This window comes from Mytilus trossulus, chromosome 2 (assembly GCF_036588685.1).
Source record: "Mytilus trossulus isolate FHL-02 chromosome 2, PNRI_Mtr1.1.1.hap1, whole genome shotgun sequence".
In the NCBI taxonomy this organism is placed as follows: Eukaryota; Metazoa; Mollusca; class Bivalvia; order Mytilida; family Mytilidae; genus Mytilus; species Mytilus trossulus.
The window spans coordinates 11771305-11785964 of record NC_086374.1 but is presented as its reverse complement, the minus strand read 5'-3'; the positions used below and the strand labels follow the sequence as shown (position 1 = coordinate 11785964).

The 14660-nt window shown below is 31.2% G+C and overlaps 1 protein-coding gene across 3 annotated transcripts; it reads left to right on the top strand.

Moving 5' to 3' along the window:
- The first annotated feature begins 467 nt into the window (after positions 1-467).
- Positions 468-8443, top strand: LOC134706495 (L-rhamnose-binding lectin CSL3-like). 3 transcript variants are annotated; one of them, XM_063565482.1, is made up of 4 exons: positions 468-579; positions 5899-6261; positions 7400-7705; positions 8210-8443. In XM_063565482.1, exons 2-4 carry the CDS (start codon positions 5904-5906, stop codon positions 8284-8286), a joined length of 741 nt encoding a protein of 246 aa, XP_063421552.1. In that variant the 5' UTR covers positions 468-579; positions 5899-5903; the 3' UTR covers positions 8287-8443. The 3 variants fall into 3 exon arrangements, with proteins under 3 accessions (XP_063421552.1, XP_063421551.1, XP_063421553.1); XM_063565481.1 differs by lacking the exon at positions 468-579 and adding an exon at positions 783-919; XM_063565483.1 differs by lacking the exon at positions 468-579 and adding an exon at positions 784-919 and having other exon boundaries at positions 8231-8443.
- The last annotated feature ends 6217 nt before the right edge of the window (positions 8444-14660 follow it).

Here is a 14660-nt window from a genome sequence, read left to right as displayed (position 1 = left end):
AACTTCGTATCTTTTTATTTTCATATAAGTGTACTGAAAGCATTCAATAAAAATATTAGCAAACAGGACTGTAGAATAATGTTGTTTAATAAACTCTTTCAATGAGTTATAAACAAGTGTTATAAAGATAACATATTCTATATCATGTAGTTGATACGTTTTGACTCCCTTATTTCTTCCAGAAGATAGATGATTGAAAAGGTAAGAACTGAGAATCACGATTTCAAATATCTAGAACATTGTTTTGAGCCTTGCGTGAATCTCACATATGAAGGACAGGACTTGGTTGTGTGCGTACATTTGTACTATTAAAGTGCAAGTAATAAATTTCACTACTCAAAATTACGTTCATTACGTAAAGTATAATCAAATCTGATTTACAGTTTTAAATTGTTGATTCAAACTACATAAATGTGCTTGAACACATAATAAGTAAACAAAACAATAGAACTGATTGGCATTGTCATTGAACCTTTAGCATTCTTCAACATCGTAAACTATCTCAAGAAGATATATAAAGTTCGGTAGATTTACTTGAATTATAATTATTTCTAAAAGACACAAGGAAACTGAACAAAGGTAAGAACGCAAAATTATTCTCTAAAAAATATTGAAAAATATAAATAATCAGATAAACCTCAATTTTCCGTTTATGTCTATTGATATATTTTTGAACGTTTAGTCTACATTTTTTTTTACAAAAAGTAAAAAAATATATATATATACCATAATAGTGTAACGTTTATGGGTGATCGTTAATTCCTCTTTTTCTATTTTTAGATACTATATTTAACTATAGTTGTCCGGTCACTTTTTCGCGGGGATCGTTTTTCTCGTGCTTAGATCTCAATGTCCAGACTTGCATATTTAAACCTCGTCAGGACAGTGTTTCTTTAGATTGGGGAAAACTTTCGTACTAGTAAGTTGTACTTTTAATTTCAATTTATTTGTATTTCGATGTTTGACTTAAATTTTTATTTCTTTACATTTGATATATTTCTTTTCGGTCTCGTAGTCAAACAGTTCTAAAATGTTAAATTTACGTTTCCATTCCAGAATAAATAGAGGGAATTGTACACTAGCCTGATATTTTATGATTTCGGGTTTATTAAGAGATGGAGTTCATTTTGATAGCGATATTTAGATAGATGGTTAATCCGAGGGATTTTTTGGAGTAACGGTCGTCAATCTACGGAATTGTACGTGCCTAATGACTCTGAAATAGAATTTTGTATTATCGCATGTTTTGGTTTTGGATCTTGAACTGGTCAATTTTATTGAAAAACGTTTTTCAAACATTGCTCTGGTTGGATTGAAAACTAAACGGGTATAGAGAAATGCGATGCTTTTTTACTGGATCGATTTTTGTTCCCTAGTCATAGAATAATGAGATTCATGATCTAGTCTAACAAAGTCGGTGGGAACCAGTGGGTATAATTATTTTGTCTCGGAAGGTTGACGTCACAACTTGATTGAATGGAAAATATTTTAGTTAAAAACGGTTAGTGTACAGCTCTCAATATTTTAAGTAAACGGTTACCTCAAAATTCTAGTATCATTTTTATTTTATTCAATTAGATAGTACTAAGGCCAAACGCTTCTTTGAAATTGTTAACTTGTATGGGTATTTTTCACCGCATCGTTTCTCTAAAATAGGGGAAGTTCGGAAGTGTATTGAAATTCTGAATTGATAATTCCACATGGAGATACCGCGATATATATGTATTTATATGTTGTCTTTATCTATTAAATATGAAACTGTTTTATGAATTTTGGTCATTTGTTATAGGAGCAAATGCATTGCTTGGCAAATCGTCATCACATTTTTAGGTTTCTTATACCTGTCATTATTGAATTAACTGTTTCGTTGTATTGTCAGTGTGCTGTCAGAAGTCCTGGAGCGAAAGCACAGGCCGAACCTCTCTACCAGTAACGTAAATGGCTGAGCTAGCAGGGTATAATGTCATGAGACAGATTATGAATGGAAATACGTCTACACACGAAACCCCATTTACGTTGCAATAGGACAAGAGATACGCACTTAAAAACCGATTGGTTTCTTCTACCGATTATGATATTTCGTCTGATTGTGGATTTGTCATTCAGATGTTGCATGCATAAGAAGTAAAAGCAAAAAATGTGTCAAGTAAAGAAACATTCAACCAGCAGTGTAAAACATATGTGAATGCATAAAAGTTTTGCGTCCGATGTGTTTTCTGGATTTATTCACATTTAACGCCATATATTTGAAATAAAAAAAATTATTAAAACTATGGTCGGGTTGTTGTCGCTTTGACACATTTTCCATTTCCATTCTTAATTTTATTCCATCTTTTTATTTGAACATTCATTCGTTTTATATGTTAGAGCTTTTGATTTTGCCATTTGATTACAGACTTTTCCTCGTATTTCGTTATTTTTGTTATTTTACTTTTTGCACTATATGTTCAACATACTGGGGGCTTAAATAGTATATCTATTTACTATACTATATATAAAAAATGTTAATTTTCGCAAACCATTCCGGTTACAGAAAAGAACTATTTTTTTACCATCAGTAAGGGAAGGTCTACAGGTAATGTGAATACACAGAACCCTAATTTATCTTTTGTATCTGTTTGGTATCTATTAACAAAATTCCATGTATCTATAAGTCCCATTTAAGTGTTAAAATTGCTTTAAAATTAGATATTCCCAATACACTGATTGGTTGAACTACTGAGGTGATCCATAGAATTCACAAACCTAAATAAATGTTTCACGATTGGTTCAACAACTGTGGGGTCGATGAATAGTACACGCTTCCCAAAAATAAGGAGAGTTGTACAAATAATGTGAATGCACATACCCCTTCTCCAATTTATCTTTTGTTAAAAATGATCAAGTGTTCACCACTTACTGTTTTCAATACGATATCAAACACTGAAGTCTGATTTATTTTTTTCTAATAAAAAGTTTCTGCTAATCAAAATAGTAATCAAAGAGCTGATAGCTCTGAAGTGGAAGAAGGTGAATAAAAGGTAACTTGAATTACCTTAAAAGCAGCCCCACTAACCCAGGCTGCTTTGTTCCATTATCGTTATAATGTTGTTTCTTTCTTCAAACAAGAAAAGGTCATAAGTACATGGATTTCCCATCCGTACAACCATTTTCTATGTTCAGTTGACTATGAACATTAGGTAAAATCTTTAATTTGGCAGTAAAATTAAGAAGATCATATCATAAGGAACACATGTGTACTAAGTTTCAAGTTGATTGGATTTCAACTTCATCAAAAACTACCTCGACCATAAACTTTATTACCAGAAGCAGGACGGACGGACAGACTAGAAAACATATTGCCCACAAATGGAGCATAAAAATAGTAAGACTCGTTACATACCCGCCAACTTTTGAAAGTTCCCATATGGGTTTTTCCTGCACACATTTTTTTTTAAAGGTAACAATTTTCGGCGACGTATTTTGCACGATCTGGATTGTCTAGAAAAAGTGTCATATTTGTATGATTAACTTGCATGCCTTTTTCTTAAGTCTGTTTGCATGATTCTAGTTTTAATTTGGTAGAAAAAATTATATGAAGCTAGCAGACCAGGGTTTATTTTCCAGAGTAAGAATATCAGATGATTGTTGAAATTTCCAATTTTAAATTATGCACAAAGATGGACCTTTAACAAGTTGGGAACAACACTCCAAATGAGATTAACCTAACTGGAAGATCAGTACAACCCACTGTAAAAAATGAGCACTAAAAAAGTCATTTATATTCATATTATTTGATGAAACTTTTCCCCAAGAACTATGCATCTATTAAGTACTGAATGGTCAAAACATGTCAAAAGAATTTTCTGTTGTTTCTAAACTTTTTAAATAATTTGACCCCTCATTTAGAAAAGTTGTTCCAAATATGAATTTTCCCACTTTTGAGTTTAATAAAAATCTTCAAAATGTTCTTTATTTTTTTCAACAGTAAAATGACCCCTTGTTTAAGGGACAGTCCCTCATTTAAGGGACACCACTCATAATTGTGGTGGGGGTGGGGTGGGGTGTCCCAACCTGAATACAAAAATAAAATATGTTACAACCAGTATTATGTCAACAAATTGTCAATAAATTAGTGAAAAAAATCCTATTTACTATCTTTATCATGTTTTGGTAGTACAGTAGACTCCGGCCAATGTAATACCCAGATTGTAAAATAAAAATATCCGATTACCCGATATATTCAATAAGACGATGAATGTATAAATACTCTACAACAATAAGTAGATCTATTGCTTAATATGTGAAAGGGCTGGAGGATTGATGGAGTGATTTTTATCAATAACATCACTAAGATGTTTGTGAAATAAATTAAATTATCAGCTGATTATGTAGTTAATGAATAAATTTGTTTCCACTTGCAGTTTTTAAATCCTATATTTATTAAAATCAATTAAATGTCCTGAAGTATTTATGTAAATTATTATTTTCCATCCATATTTTGTCTTTACTTGTTTAGTAAACAAATTATTTACATTTTCACACAGGTAAACTAATTTGGCTATAAATAGATCAAAGCATGTCTGTATAGAATCTCTAATCTAAAATCGTAATTGTTATAATTTTATTTCTTTGAATAATCAAATTTAAATTTATGAAAATATTCATGATTGATAAAATAGTGTTGCTTGAAGTTTACGCTTTCAGAGACTATTTATGTTTAGGGGCATGGTTCTTCTCATAGTTGTAAACAACCCAATATGGCCGACACACGTGATTACCTTTGCACATGTGAAAAAAATATTTCTGACAAAAGTCAGATTTCTTTTGTCAAAAGGAATTTATATTTATATTGCAATACATTCTTCAGAAGGAGGTACATTGAGTTTCAATTATATTTCTTTTTCTATGAGCATTTAGAGTTTAATCAAATTCTCCAAACAGCAACGTATTGCTCTTGTCAACTGAGTCTTGAATAATTTTATAAATAGATTCAAACTATTTGGAGTAGAAGAGCATCTAATTCACATGACAAAGGAAAACAATGAATAAAGACAACAATTTAATAAGAACTATATCCTTTTTATTTACAAAAAAAAACAAAATCTTCTTGTCTGCAGGATTGCAAATTCGTAACTTCAAGGGCGAACTTGTAAACAGGGCGAGTTGTCCCGATACCAAATTCACGCATTCGTAATACAAATATCTACAGTTAAAACATCCTGTTACAAGTAAACAAATAACGTTCATGTGGATGAGATGAAATCTGATAATTTACATAAATAAAAGGGTCATATTTACGATAGTGATTGTTTTTCAATCCTAATTTACAAATTAAATGATTCAGATGCCTAATCATGTGTAAAAATCGGTGTCAGGAATCTTAAGTTGTTATGAAATTGTAATACACGAAACGAATGCGGCATACAGAGGCTCAATGCCAATGGTCAGCCCCTTAAGTCTTCAGAAGTTTTGACGTCTTCTTCCACTAAAAATCCTTTATGATAATGTCTTATTTGCATTTTCTGTTTTTTTTCTGTAAATTCTATAATTTGAAATAACACTTTTCCTATACTCACCTTGATCGCACAACCCACCCCTAACAAAAGAACAAATCCAACACAAGGGTGTCAACTTGTTCGAAACGTTCAGATTTTTCTACCAAGGATAAACGTGGCATCAGTGCGTTTTTATAAGGTGCTTCAACAATGGAAAGCACCATACTGTTTGGTCGTCTATAAAGGCCCCGACCTAAATATATTATACAATTAAATTGAAAAGCTATTGCTTCAACTTTATTTATTTTTATGATATTTATTTCTAAAAACAAAGCGAACGTTACATATAACTATAACTGTGACTAAACAGTTATTAATATTTTTTGTTTTTCTTGACAACTTGCATTCTCTATATCTCTAGGAAAAATGGTGCTATCAGTAATATTTTACTGTTTGATGGTATTCGCAATTGCAAACTGCAAAAAGAACCAGCTACAATCCGAGAAGATGGCTTGTGAAAACTCCATAGTGAACCTATCATGTCCAGACAAAACATCCATCCGGATTGTCACAGCAAGTTATGGGCGGGACGATTATATCACGTGTCCACATTTACATATTAGGACTGATGACTGTTCTGCTGTCAATTCCCTAACTGTAGTTCAAGGCCAGTGTGACGGACAACAGTTGTGTAATGTCAAAGCATCAAATTCTATTTTTGGCGATCCCTGTGTAAACACTTACAAATATCTGAAAGTCAAATATGTTTGTGAGAAAAAGAAAGGTAACATTCAAAACTCCTAATGCTACAACTCTCATGCCCATATATCAAGATGTTTTGCATGTTTATACAAGTAAATATAATTCTTCATCGACTTCTTTTTTAACAGTGATTCTATGGGATATTATAAATGTTTTAATCAGTTAAGGTTAATGTACCCTTCTGTAGCCATTTTTGTACAAACTTTTCAAACTTCAATTGTATCAAAACTACAGATAGAACGAATAATAGAGATAGACCATTTTGTACATATTCCAAGGGGAAACTTGATGCAAAGCATTCTTTTAACTGTTTCATTGCCTTTGATAGAAAAAGATGATTTTGTGGCAAATAAATCAGGATTTTTATAGAAAATCCACAGCCTTTATCCTTGTACTCTCATATTCGGCAATTTGATGACTGAAAGATATAGGATTATTGCATGCAGTGCTAGCATTGATTTCCTTAAAACAAGTTTATAAATGTAGTTGTTGGTTAAAACAAATATAGATATGGCCAAAATCAAGTACACCTTTTAGGGTGCGCTCGACTTTAATGACTCAGCACGAGGTGTTTTGGAATTTACAGGGTGCTTAGATTTTTTTGTAAAAAATAAACACTAGCACATCATAGAAAATCAAGTGAGAAATTTATGTTTCAAATTTTATAACAAAAATCTTAAATGTATTAAAAGCTGTGGATTTTCTATAAAAATCTTGATTTATTTGCCACAAAGTCCTCTTTTTCTATTAAATGCAATGAAACAGTAAAAAATAATACTTTGCATCAAGTTTCCCCTTGGAGTATGTACTAAATGGTCCAACTCTAATAATTCATTATAAATGTAGTTTTGATACAATTGAGGTTTGAAAAATTCGTACAAAAATGTCTACAGAAAAGTACATAAACCTTAATGTATAAAACTTGTTAAATAGGAGGCCTATATATAGGTTGGTGTATGTGGTCGCAATTGTTTGAAGCTCGGTAGTTATCGTACTTTCGTGTTCAATTTTGCATTTCTTTAAGATGTTTTGACTTGGTTTCAGAATAAAAAAATGTACTCTTCATTTATAATAACTTCCATTTGTACTGTATATAGAAATAATTGAAGATTTCACCTAAAAATATCAATATTTATAGATAGCTGTCAAATGTATTTCAGGACCATCGCCACCCAATAAACCATCTTCTAAGTTAACATATGTATGTGAGGGTCAAAGAGGAAATATACAGTGTCCTGCTAACAAATACATCAAGATCAATGGAGCGACATATGGACGGACAGACAGAACAACATGTCCATCCCCTAGAATCAGGACAACAGAATGTTCTACGGAGTTCCCACTTCCTATGATAAGGGATCAATGCCAAGGTCAACAAGAATGTATTATTACAGCCACAAACGCATTGTATGGAGATCCATGTGTGAATACGTACAAGTACCTTACTGTAAACTTTGACTGTACAGGTAATAGTCATAATAATAATCATCAACGAAATAAGTCTCCCAACGCGTCATTTGACATTTCTACTATTTTTTTCGCATTATTTGATATGCAGAAGGATTTTTTCTAAAAAAATTTTTTTTTTTTTTTTTGGTGGAAACATATTGCTAGTTTGTGTTTTGTTAAATTTGGTTTAATTTTGTTCATTTTACAGTTATTCTCTCTTTAACATTCGTGAGATCTTTTTGGTAGTTAGGGTTGGGGATAAAATACATTGGTAATAATAATGGTAGTTTTTATGATCGATCAACATTATGTATTTTTCTCCCATAAATCTGCAGATTAAACAGAAAATACGTCTTTCTGTAACTTCATTGGGATATAAAAGAGTCGACCGAAGCTCACTGTGTATAAAGCTCGGAACTTAAAACAAGTCGCATCACCAAATTCATTTTATTTGTTTAACAGGTATTAAAGATCCATAAAGTGTAGAATTATTCGGTATAACCATCTGTCTTATTTTACAGGAAAAGGAAATGCGAATAAAGAAAAAGGAAATGCGGAAAAAGAAAAAGGAATGAAGAATGCGAATGAAGATGAATAAAAAAAGACTAGTGATTCGATTTAAATTTGTCATTGTTTGCTGTTTGTTTGCTGTAGTTATTGGTGTAGATATGTTTAAGTATTGTTGTAGACACATTTTAAAGTAGTGTATACATTCGTTTTACTTTGTTCAATACCAATAAATAGATATCGACTGATGTTAGAATAAAGTGTTAATATCTTAAAAGAGTAAAAAATGAACTATAAGATCATTTGCAGTTTTTCAGTCAATATTCTTCCATATCATATCCACGCAGTAAGTACAATCCTGTCAAAACATTTCGCTTGCAATCAATTAAGACATGTTCAGTCGCTGGTTAGTCCTGTGTGGACGTAACGCACGTTAGGCGTAATACATGTTTTACCCTGGTACCTTTTGTTGACTATTATTCGTTTGTTTCTTTGTCCTATATTTTCTCAAATTAATTGATTGTAGTCCTGTCATGTAATGTTTTCATTTTAATGTTATGATTTACATTGCCATTAAATCGAGAGGTTTGGCATGCAACAAAACCAGGTTCAACCCACCATTTGTTTTTCTTAAAATGCCCTGTTTCAAGTCAGAAAAATGGCCATTGTTATATTATAGTTCGTTTCTGTGTGTGTGTTACATTTTAATATTGTGTTTCTGTTGGGTCTTAGTTCTTATATTTGATACGTTCCCTCGGTTTAGTTTGTATACCGGGTGTGTTTTTTCCTTATCGATTTATGAATTTCGAACAGCGGTATACTACTGTTGCCTTTTTTTTAACTCTTTCACAGATGATATAAAAAGTAAAAACACAAAAATACCGAACTCCGAGGAAAATTCAAAAAGGAAAATCAAAAATCAAAAGGCAAAATCAAAAGTCCAAACACATCAAACGAATGGATAACAACTGTCATATTCCTGACTTTGGTACAGGCATTTTCTAATGTAGAAAATGGTGGATTGAACCTGGCTTTATAGCTAGCTAAACTTCTCACTTGTATGACAGTCGCATCAAATTCCTTTACATTGTCAACGATGTATGAACAAAACAAACATACTCAAAGAGTAAAAATGTCAAAAATAGGGGTACAGCAGTCAATATCGTGTTATCATCTTAATATCACTATAAAAAAAACCATATGTAACGAAGAAGGCATACGCATATGTTTCACCGACGATTTGCTGGAGTTTTGGCATGCAACAAAACAAGGTTCAACCCACATTTTTTCTAATATCCTGTACCAAGTCAGGAAAATGGCCATTGTTATATTATATTTCGTTTCTGTCTGTGTTATATTTTAATGTAGTGTTTCGTGTTGTATCGTAGTTCTCCTTTCAAATTTTATGTGTTTCCCTCAGTTTTATTTTGTAACCCGGATTTGTTTTTCTCTCAATCGATTAATAAATTACTGTTGCCTTTGTTCCATAGGTCGTAACTACAATCCACCTCTCTTTTCACAACGAATGAGACCTACCGAATTAGACTATTTACTGGATGTGTAATAACAAAAGCAACACGACGGGTTCCACAGGTGGAGCAGGATCTGCTTTCTCTACCGGAGCACCGGAGATTATCGCCATTTTTCGCGGTGTTTAGTGTTGCTTAGTCTTTAGTTTTATGTTGTGTCTTTTGTTCTATTATTTTTCTGGGTTTTTTTAGCCATGGCGTTGTCAGTTTATTTTTGATTAATGATTTTGGCTGTCCCTCTGATATATTTCGTCCTTCTTTTACCAATGATATGTTCAGTTAAACTCTTTTTCTATATCTTGAACTATTTTCAAAATATACAAAGAATGGTCAATTGAAGACTTACTGGATTTTATGACATAAGATAGCATATTAATCTATTGCAATAAAAATTCATAATTTCAAATAAGATTTGTAGATTTAGCTAACTAAGTCCTTATATTTGTATAAAATAATATTCGTTTGTAGTGGAACATTGTTTTAAGGTTTATGTACCCTTCTGTAGCCATTTTTGTAAGAACTTTTCAAACTTCAATTGTATCAAAACTACAGATATAATGAATAATAGAGATAGGCTATTTTGTACATATTCCAAGGGGAAACTTGATGCAAAGCATTCTTTTTTACTGTTCCATTACATTTAATAGAAAAAGAGGACTTTGTGGCAAATAAATCAAGATTTTTATAGAAAATCCACAGCCTTTATCCTTGTACTCTCATATTTGGCAATTTGATGACTGATAGATATAGGATTATTGCATGCAGTGCTAGCATTGATTTCCTTAAAACACGTTTATAAATGTCGTTATTGGTTACGACAAGTATAAATATGGCCAAAATCAAGTACACATTTTAGGGTGCGCTCGACTTTAGTGACTCAGCACGAGGTGTTTTGAAATTTACAGGTTACTTAGAACTTTTTGTAAAAAATAAACCCTAGCACATCATAGAAAATCAAGTGAGAAATTTATGTTACAAATTTTATAACAAAAATCTCTGTATTAAAGGCTGTGGATTTTCTATAAAAATCTTGATTTATTTGCCACAAAGTCCTCTTTTTCTATAAAATGCAATGAAACAGTAAAAAATAATGCTTTACATCAAGTTTCCCCTTGGAACATGTACTAAATGGCCTATCTCTATTATTTATTATATCTTTAGTTTTGATACAATTGAGGTTTGAAAAATTCGTACAAAAGTGGATACAGAAGGGTACATAAACCTTAACTATGAATTAGCTACAATTAAAATTTGCTTGCTAGTCCCTCTCTGTGATCACAAATAGATAACTCTGGCTCATTTCCCAATCAATCTATTATGAAAGGAAGTAAATTCATGCATATTTCATTCATAGTCTATTTCAAAAATGATAAAAAGTTCTTTATATTGGTATGTAAAAATTTTAAACGTTTCAAATTTATGAAATTATATTCGTACATCAATTGTTTTGATACATCAATAACAAAAACTGGAATATATTTCATTGATTCATTTTGTAATTATTCAAAATTATACCAGAAACCTAAACATAATTATAAAAAAATGAACCTGTTAAGGGGAGACAATTCTCGTATAACTTTTTCGAATTGGCACATAATACCACGGAATGTAACTCATCATACAAATGGCACATCAATATAATTAATTAACTGCGCAATCGTGCTCCACCTTCAATGATGATTCTGAATTATAAATATAACCAAAAGTTGTTAATCTATAGATAGTGAAGACTAATGAAAGCTAACCCACTGTAAAAATATTTTTTTGCACTTTTTTAAAACTTCCTCAGAAAAATTCTCGAGCCACTTGACTTTCATAGCTCAAAATTAACGTTTTTACAGAATATTTGAATAAAGTAGTTACAGATTATTCGCTTCTCAAAGCGTAAGACGCAATAAAAATCGTATGCTTGCACAATCTTACCGAAATACGGATTTAAGTAAGTCCTAAACATTTTGACATTTCTTCATATATTTTGATCGAAAACCGGTTTAAACAAATCACAATTACGGGTTACACTAATGACTGGACCGAATGACAGGACCGAATGACTGGACCAAATGAAAAATGCTAATAACTTTTTCATTTCTCAAGGGATTGATCTCAAATTTGAAATATAATCCAGTCCTTCTCGTGTGGTAAGTTGTCATGACATAGCTATAGTGACCTGTCTTTTCATGTGACAGTTCATTGCTTGATAAATTCTTGCAAGAAATTGCATAAAAAAAATAAGATTAACAAACGACAAATAACCATCTAACCATCAAGGATGGAAAAGTTATTTATAGATAAAGTCAAAGTCATAGTAAAAGTCACTGTATTTGTTTGTTCTGTTCACAGTGTCAATATTATGAAATTATATTCGACTGTCATAAAAGTGTGAGGTATAGCTAGCTATTAAACTGGATGTAATCCACCATGTTCTATATAAGAACATTTTTGAATTTGCCATTTGATTTCGGACTTTCCTTTTAGAATTTTCTATGGCGTTCAGTATTTTTGTGATTTAACTTTTCACTTCGTTCTCCGTGTATTTTGGTGTTAAACTTAATTTTGCTTTTGTTTCATTTAAAAAATATTCTTCATCAAGGATACCATGCGTATAACTATGTACTCTAGGCGCGTTAAGTATACACAAGACTCACCAGCGACACTCGAATACATCAATTGGTCAACCAAATTAAATACCAAGTTGAAGAGCATGTAAAATCAAATGTTCAAAAAAGTTGTGCCTAATAAGAATAAGAAAATTAATAACAAGTAGTGGTTAAGAAAATGCCTGTACCAAGTCAGAAATTTGACTGTTGTTATTCATTCGTTTGATGTGTTTGAGCTTTTAATTTTGCCATGATCAGGGACTTTCCATTTTGAATTTTCCTCGGAGTTTTTTTTATTTTTTCGTATACAATAATCGTGTCTGAATTCAAATCTTCGTATGCACTCTCTAGCGTAACCATATCTGGTAAAATAACACGTCTTCTTTACGATTTGAACATAATTTATAAGACATACATACAGGTTATTCATATTCTGTATATTTTGTTCAAAAAGTCAGAAATGATTGTATACACATGGTTCACTATTATTATTATGTATCTGACAAAAGTTTAATATGACACAAAATTTCATACTTGTAGGTAAACGTTTATCAAAAATATTTTCAAGTATAGCTGTTAGAAATTCTGTATAGCCAAGTTTCAGGAAAAAGCTAATATTCGAAAACAATTAATTGTTTTCGAATGAATAATAATTTCTCAAGTATAAATATTTTTATATTTTGATTTGAGCGTCGCTGGTGGTTCTTGTGTGAACGAGGCGCGCTTCTGGCGTGCTGAATTATAATCCTGGTACCTTTGATAACTATTTATTCATTGTTTTTCAACAGGTTGGTACAATGAGTTATATTCTTGTACCGGGAATGAATTAATCACAGAAAAATCTAAATACTTCATTTTCATATCAAGGGGGTCTTTTTTACCGTCATAGGAGTAGTTCACTTAGTAAAATGTTTGAAGAAGTTTTCGGTATATTAAACTTTATTTGATGTAATCTGTTTAATGTTGACGTGATATTTATTTGGACCACTTATGATCAAACAAAGAAAAAAATTGAAACCAAATATAATAAAACATGAGTAAACATTTGCTACGATGGAAATAAAATCAAAAGTCCTTGTTCTCAAAATGTGACAAGTGTCATTGGTTTATGGATATTAAAAATTCTGAAAAAAACACGTTATGAATTCATGCGTCCAAAGCACTTTTCTGGAACGCTCAAAGCCGTATATTTAAAAGTCAAGGATATATAAGAACAAAGCAGTCAGATGAAAAGATATATTACAAGTTAAAAGTTTTATAACTACGGTGTGATATATGCAATTGTATAACAGTTTGGTTCAACACATTATAAAACGGCGTTCAAACATGAATTTAAAAAAATATCTTATTGTTTTATATAAAGTGTTTGGTATTTTTATGATACTCAATGTTACAGTTTTGTCGTATGATATTTTATATTGCTTTATAATGATTATACCGCTTTATTTTCTTTTTTAATTTTATTATTTTGATTCAGTGTTTGTATTTCGAAAAGTTTTAAATTCTTGAAGGTTGATTCGTATTAAAACCACTAATGATAAAAACAAAATAATAAAAAAAAAGAAAATAATTGGTAAAAGATACAAGCCATAATGCATATTGGTTAACAAACAAATCTTACTAGTAATGTAATAGCTACATAATGTGTGAAATTCTTTATAGACAAGAGTTATCAATTAATACAATAAAGAGTGTTTTAAGAGTAAAAAAAATGCTTTGATTGCTTATCACTTTGAGTGGTTGAGTGCTAGCTATGGGCCAAAAACTAGTGTGATTGTTAACGAAAACGCTCGTCTAATCTAATAGTTTTTGAGAGATAAAAGATCGCAAGCTAAAAGACAAAGACAGAATCTAAGATGAATTTCAGCTGATAATGGATTCTTGAACAAATAATTTATTGTCAGAACAATACACTGACTTCAAGTCTACACAAAAGTGAATACTGTGTTGGTGGAATTATCGGGGTCGAAAACTTCGAAATAAGTGACACTAACACAGTGGTTGTAAAAACTCATCACCATTACCAGACTAATAATTTTGTTCACGCGTTTCATCTTCATCTTTAACCTATCGTCACTGATAGGTTAGAATAACATGTCAAACCATGTAAAAAGTTTAAGAGCATTAAACACTATTGAACCTTTAAAGTAAACAAAGACGTATACGTCGTATCAATAGTTATCAAATGTACCAGGCTTATAATTTAATACGCCAGACTTATCTACAAGAAGAAGAAGAAGAAGATGATATTTTATTTCCAATTATTGGCCCCAAAGGGCATAAACATTACAGCATCAATAAATTTTTAAGACTCATCAGTGACGATCAGATCAAAATAG

What these genes read in the sequence shown, in the direction of transcription:
- LOC134706495 (XM_063565482.1), top strand. Translation starts at nt 5,904, where the DNA reads ATGGTGCTATCAGTAATATTTTACTGTTTGATGGTATTCGCAATTGCA. An exon ending in TGTTTGTGAGAAAAAGAAAG is followed by an intron (nt 6,262 to 7,399) that starts GTAACATTCAAA and finishes AATGTATTTCAG; the next exon opens with GACCATCGCCACCCAATAAA. An exon ending in TGTAAACTTTGACTGTACAG is followed by an intron (nt 7,706 to 8,209) that starts GTAATAGTCATA and finishes CTTATTTTACAG; the next exon opens with GAAAAGGAAATGCGAATAAA.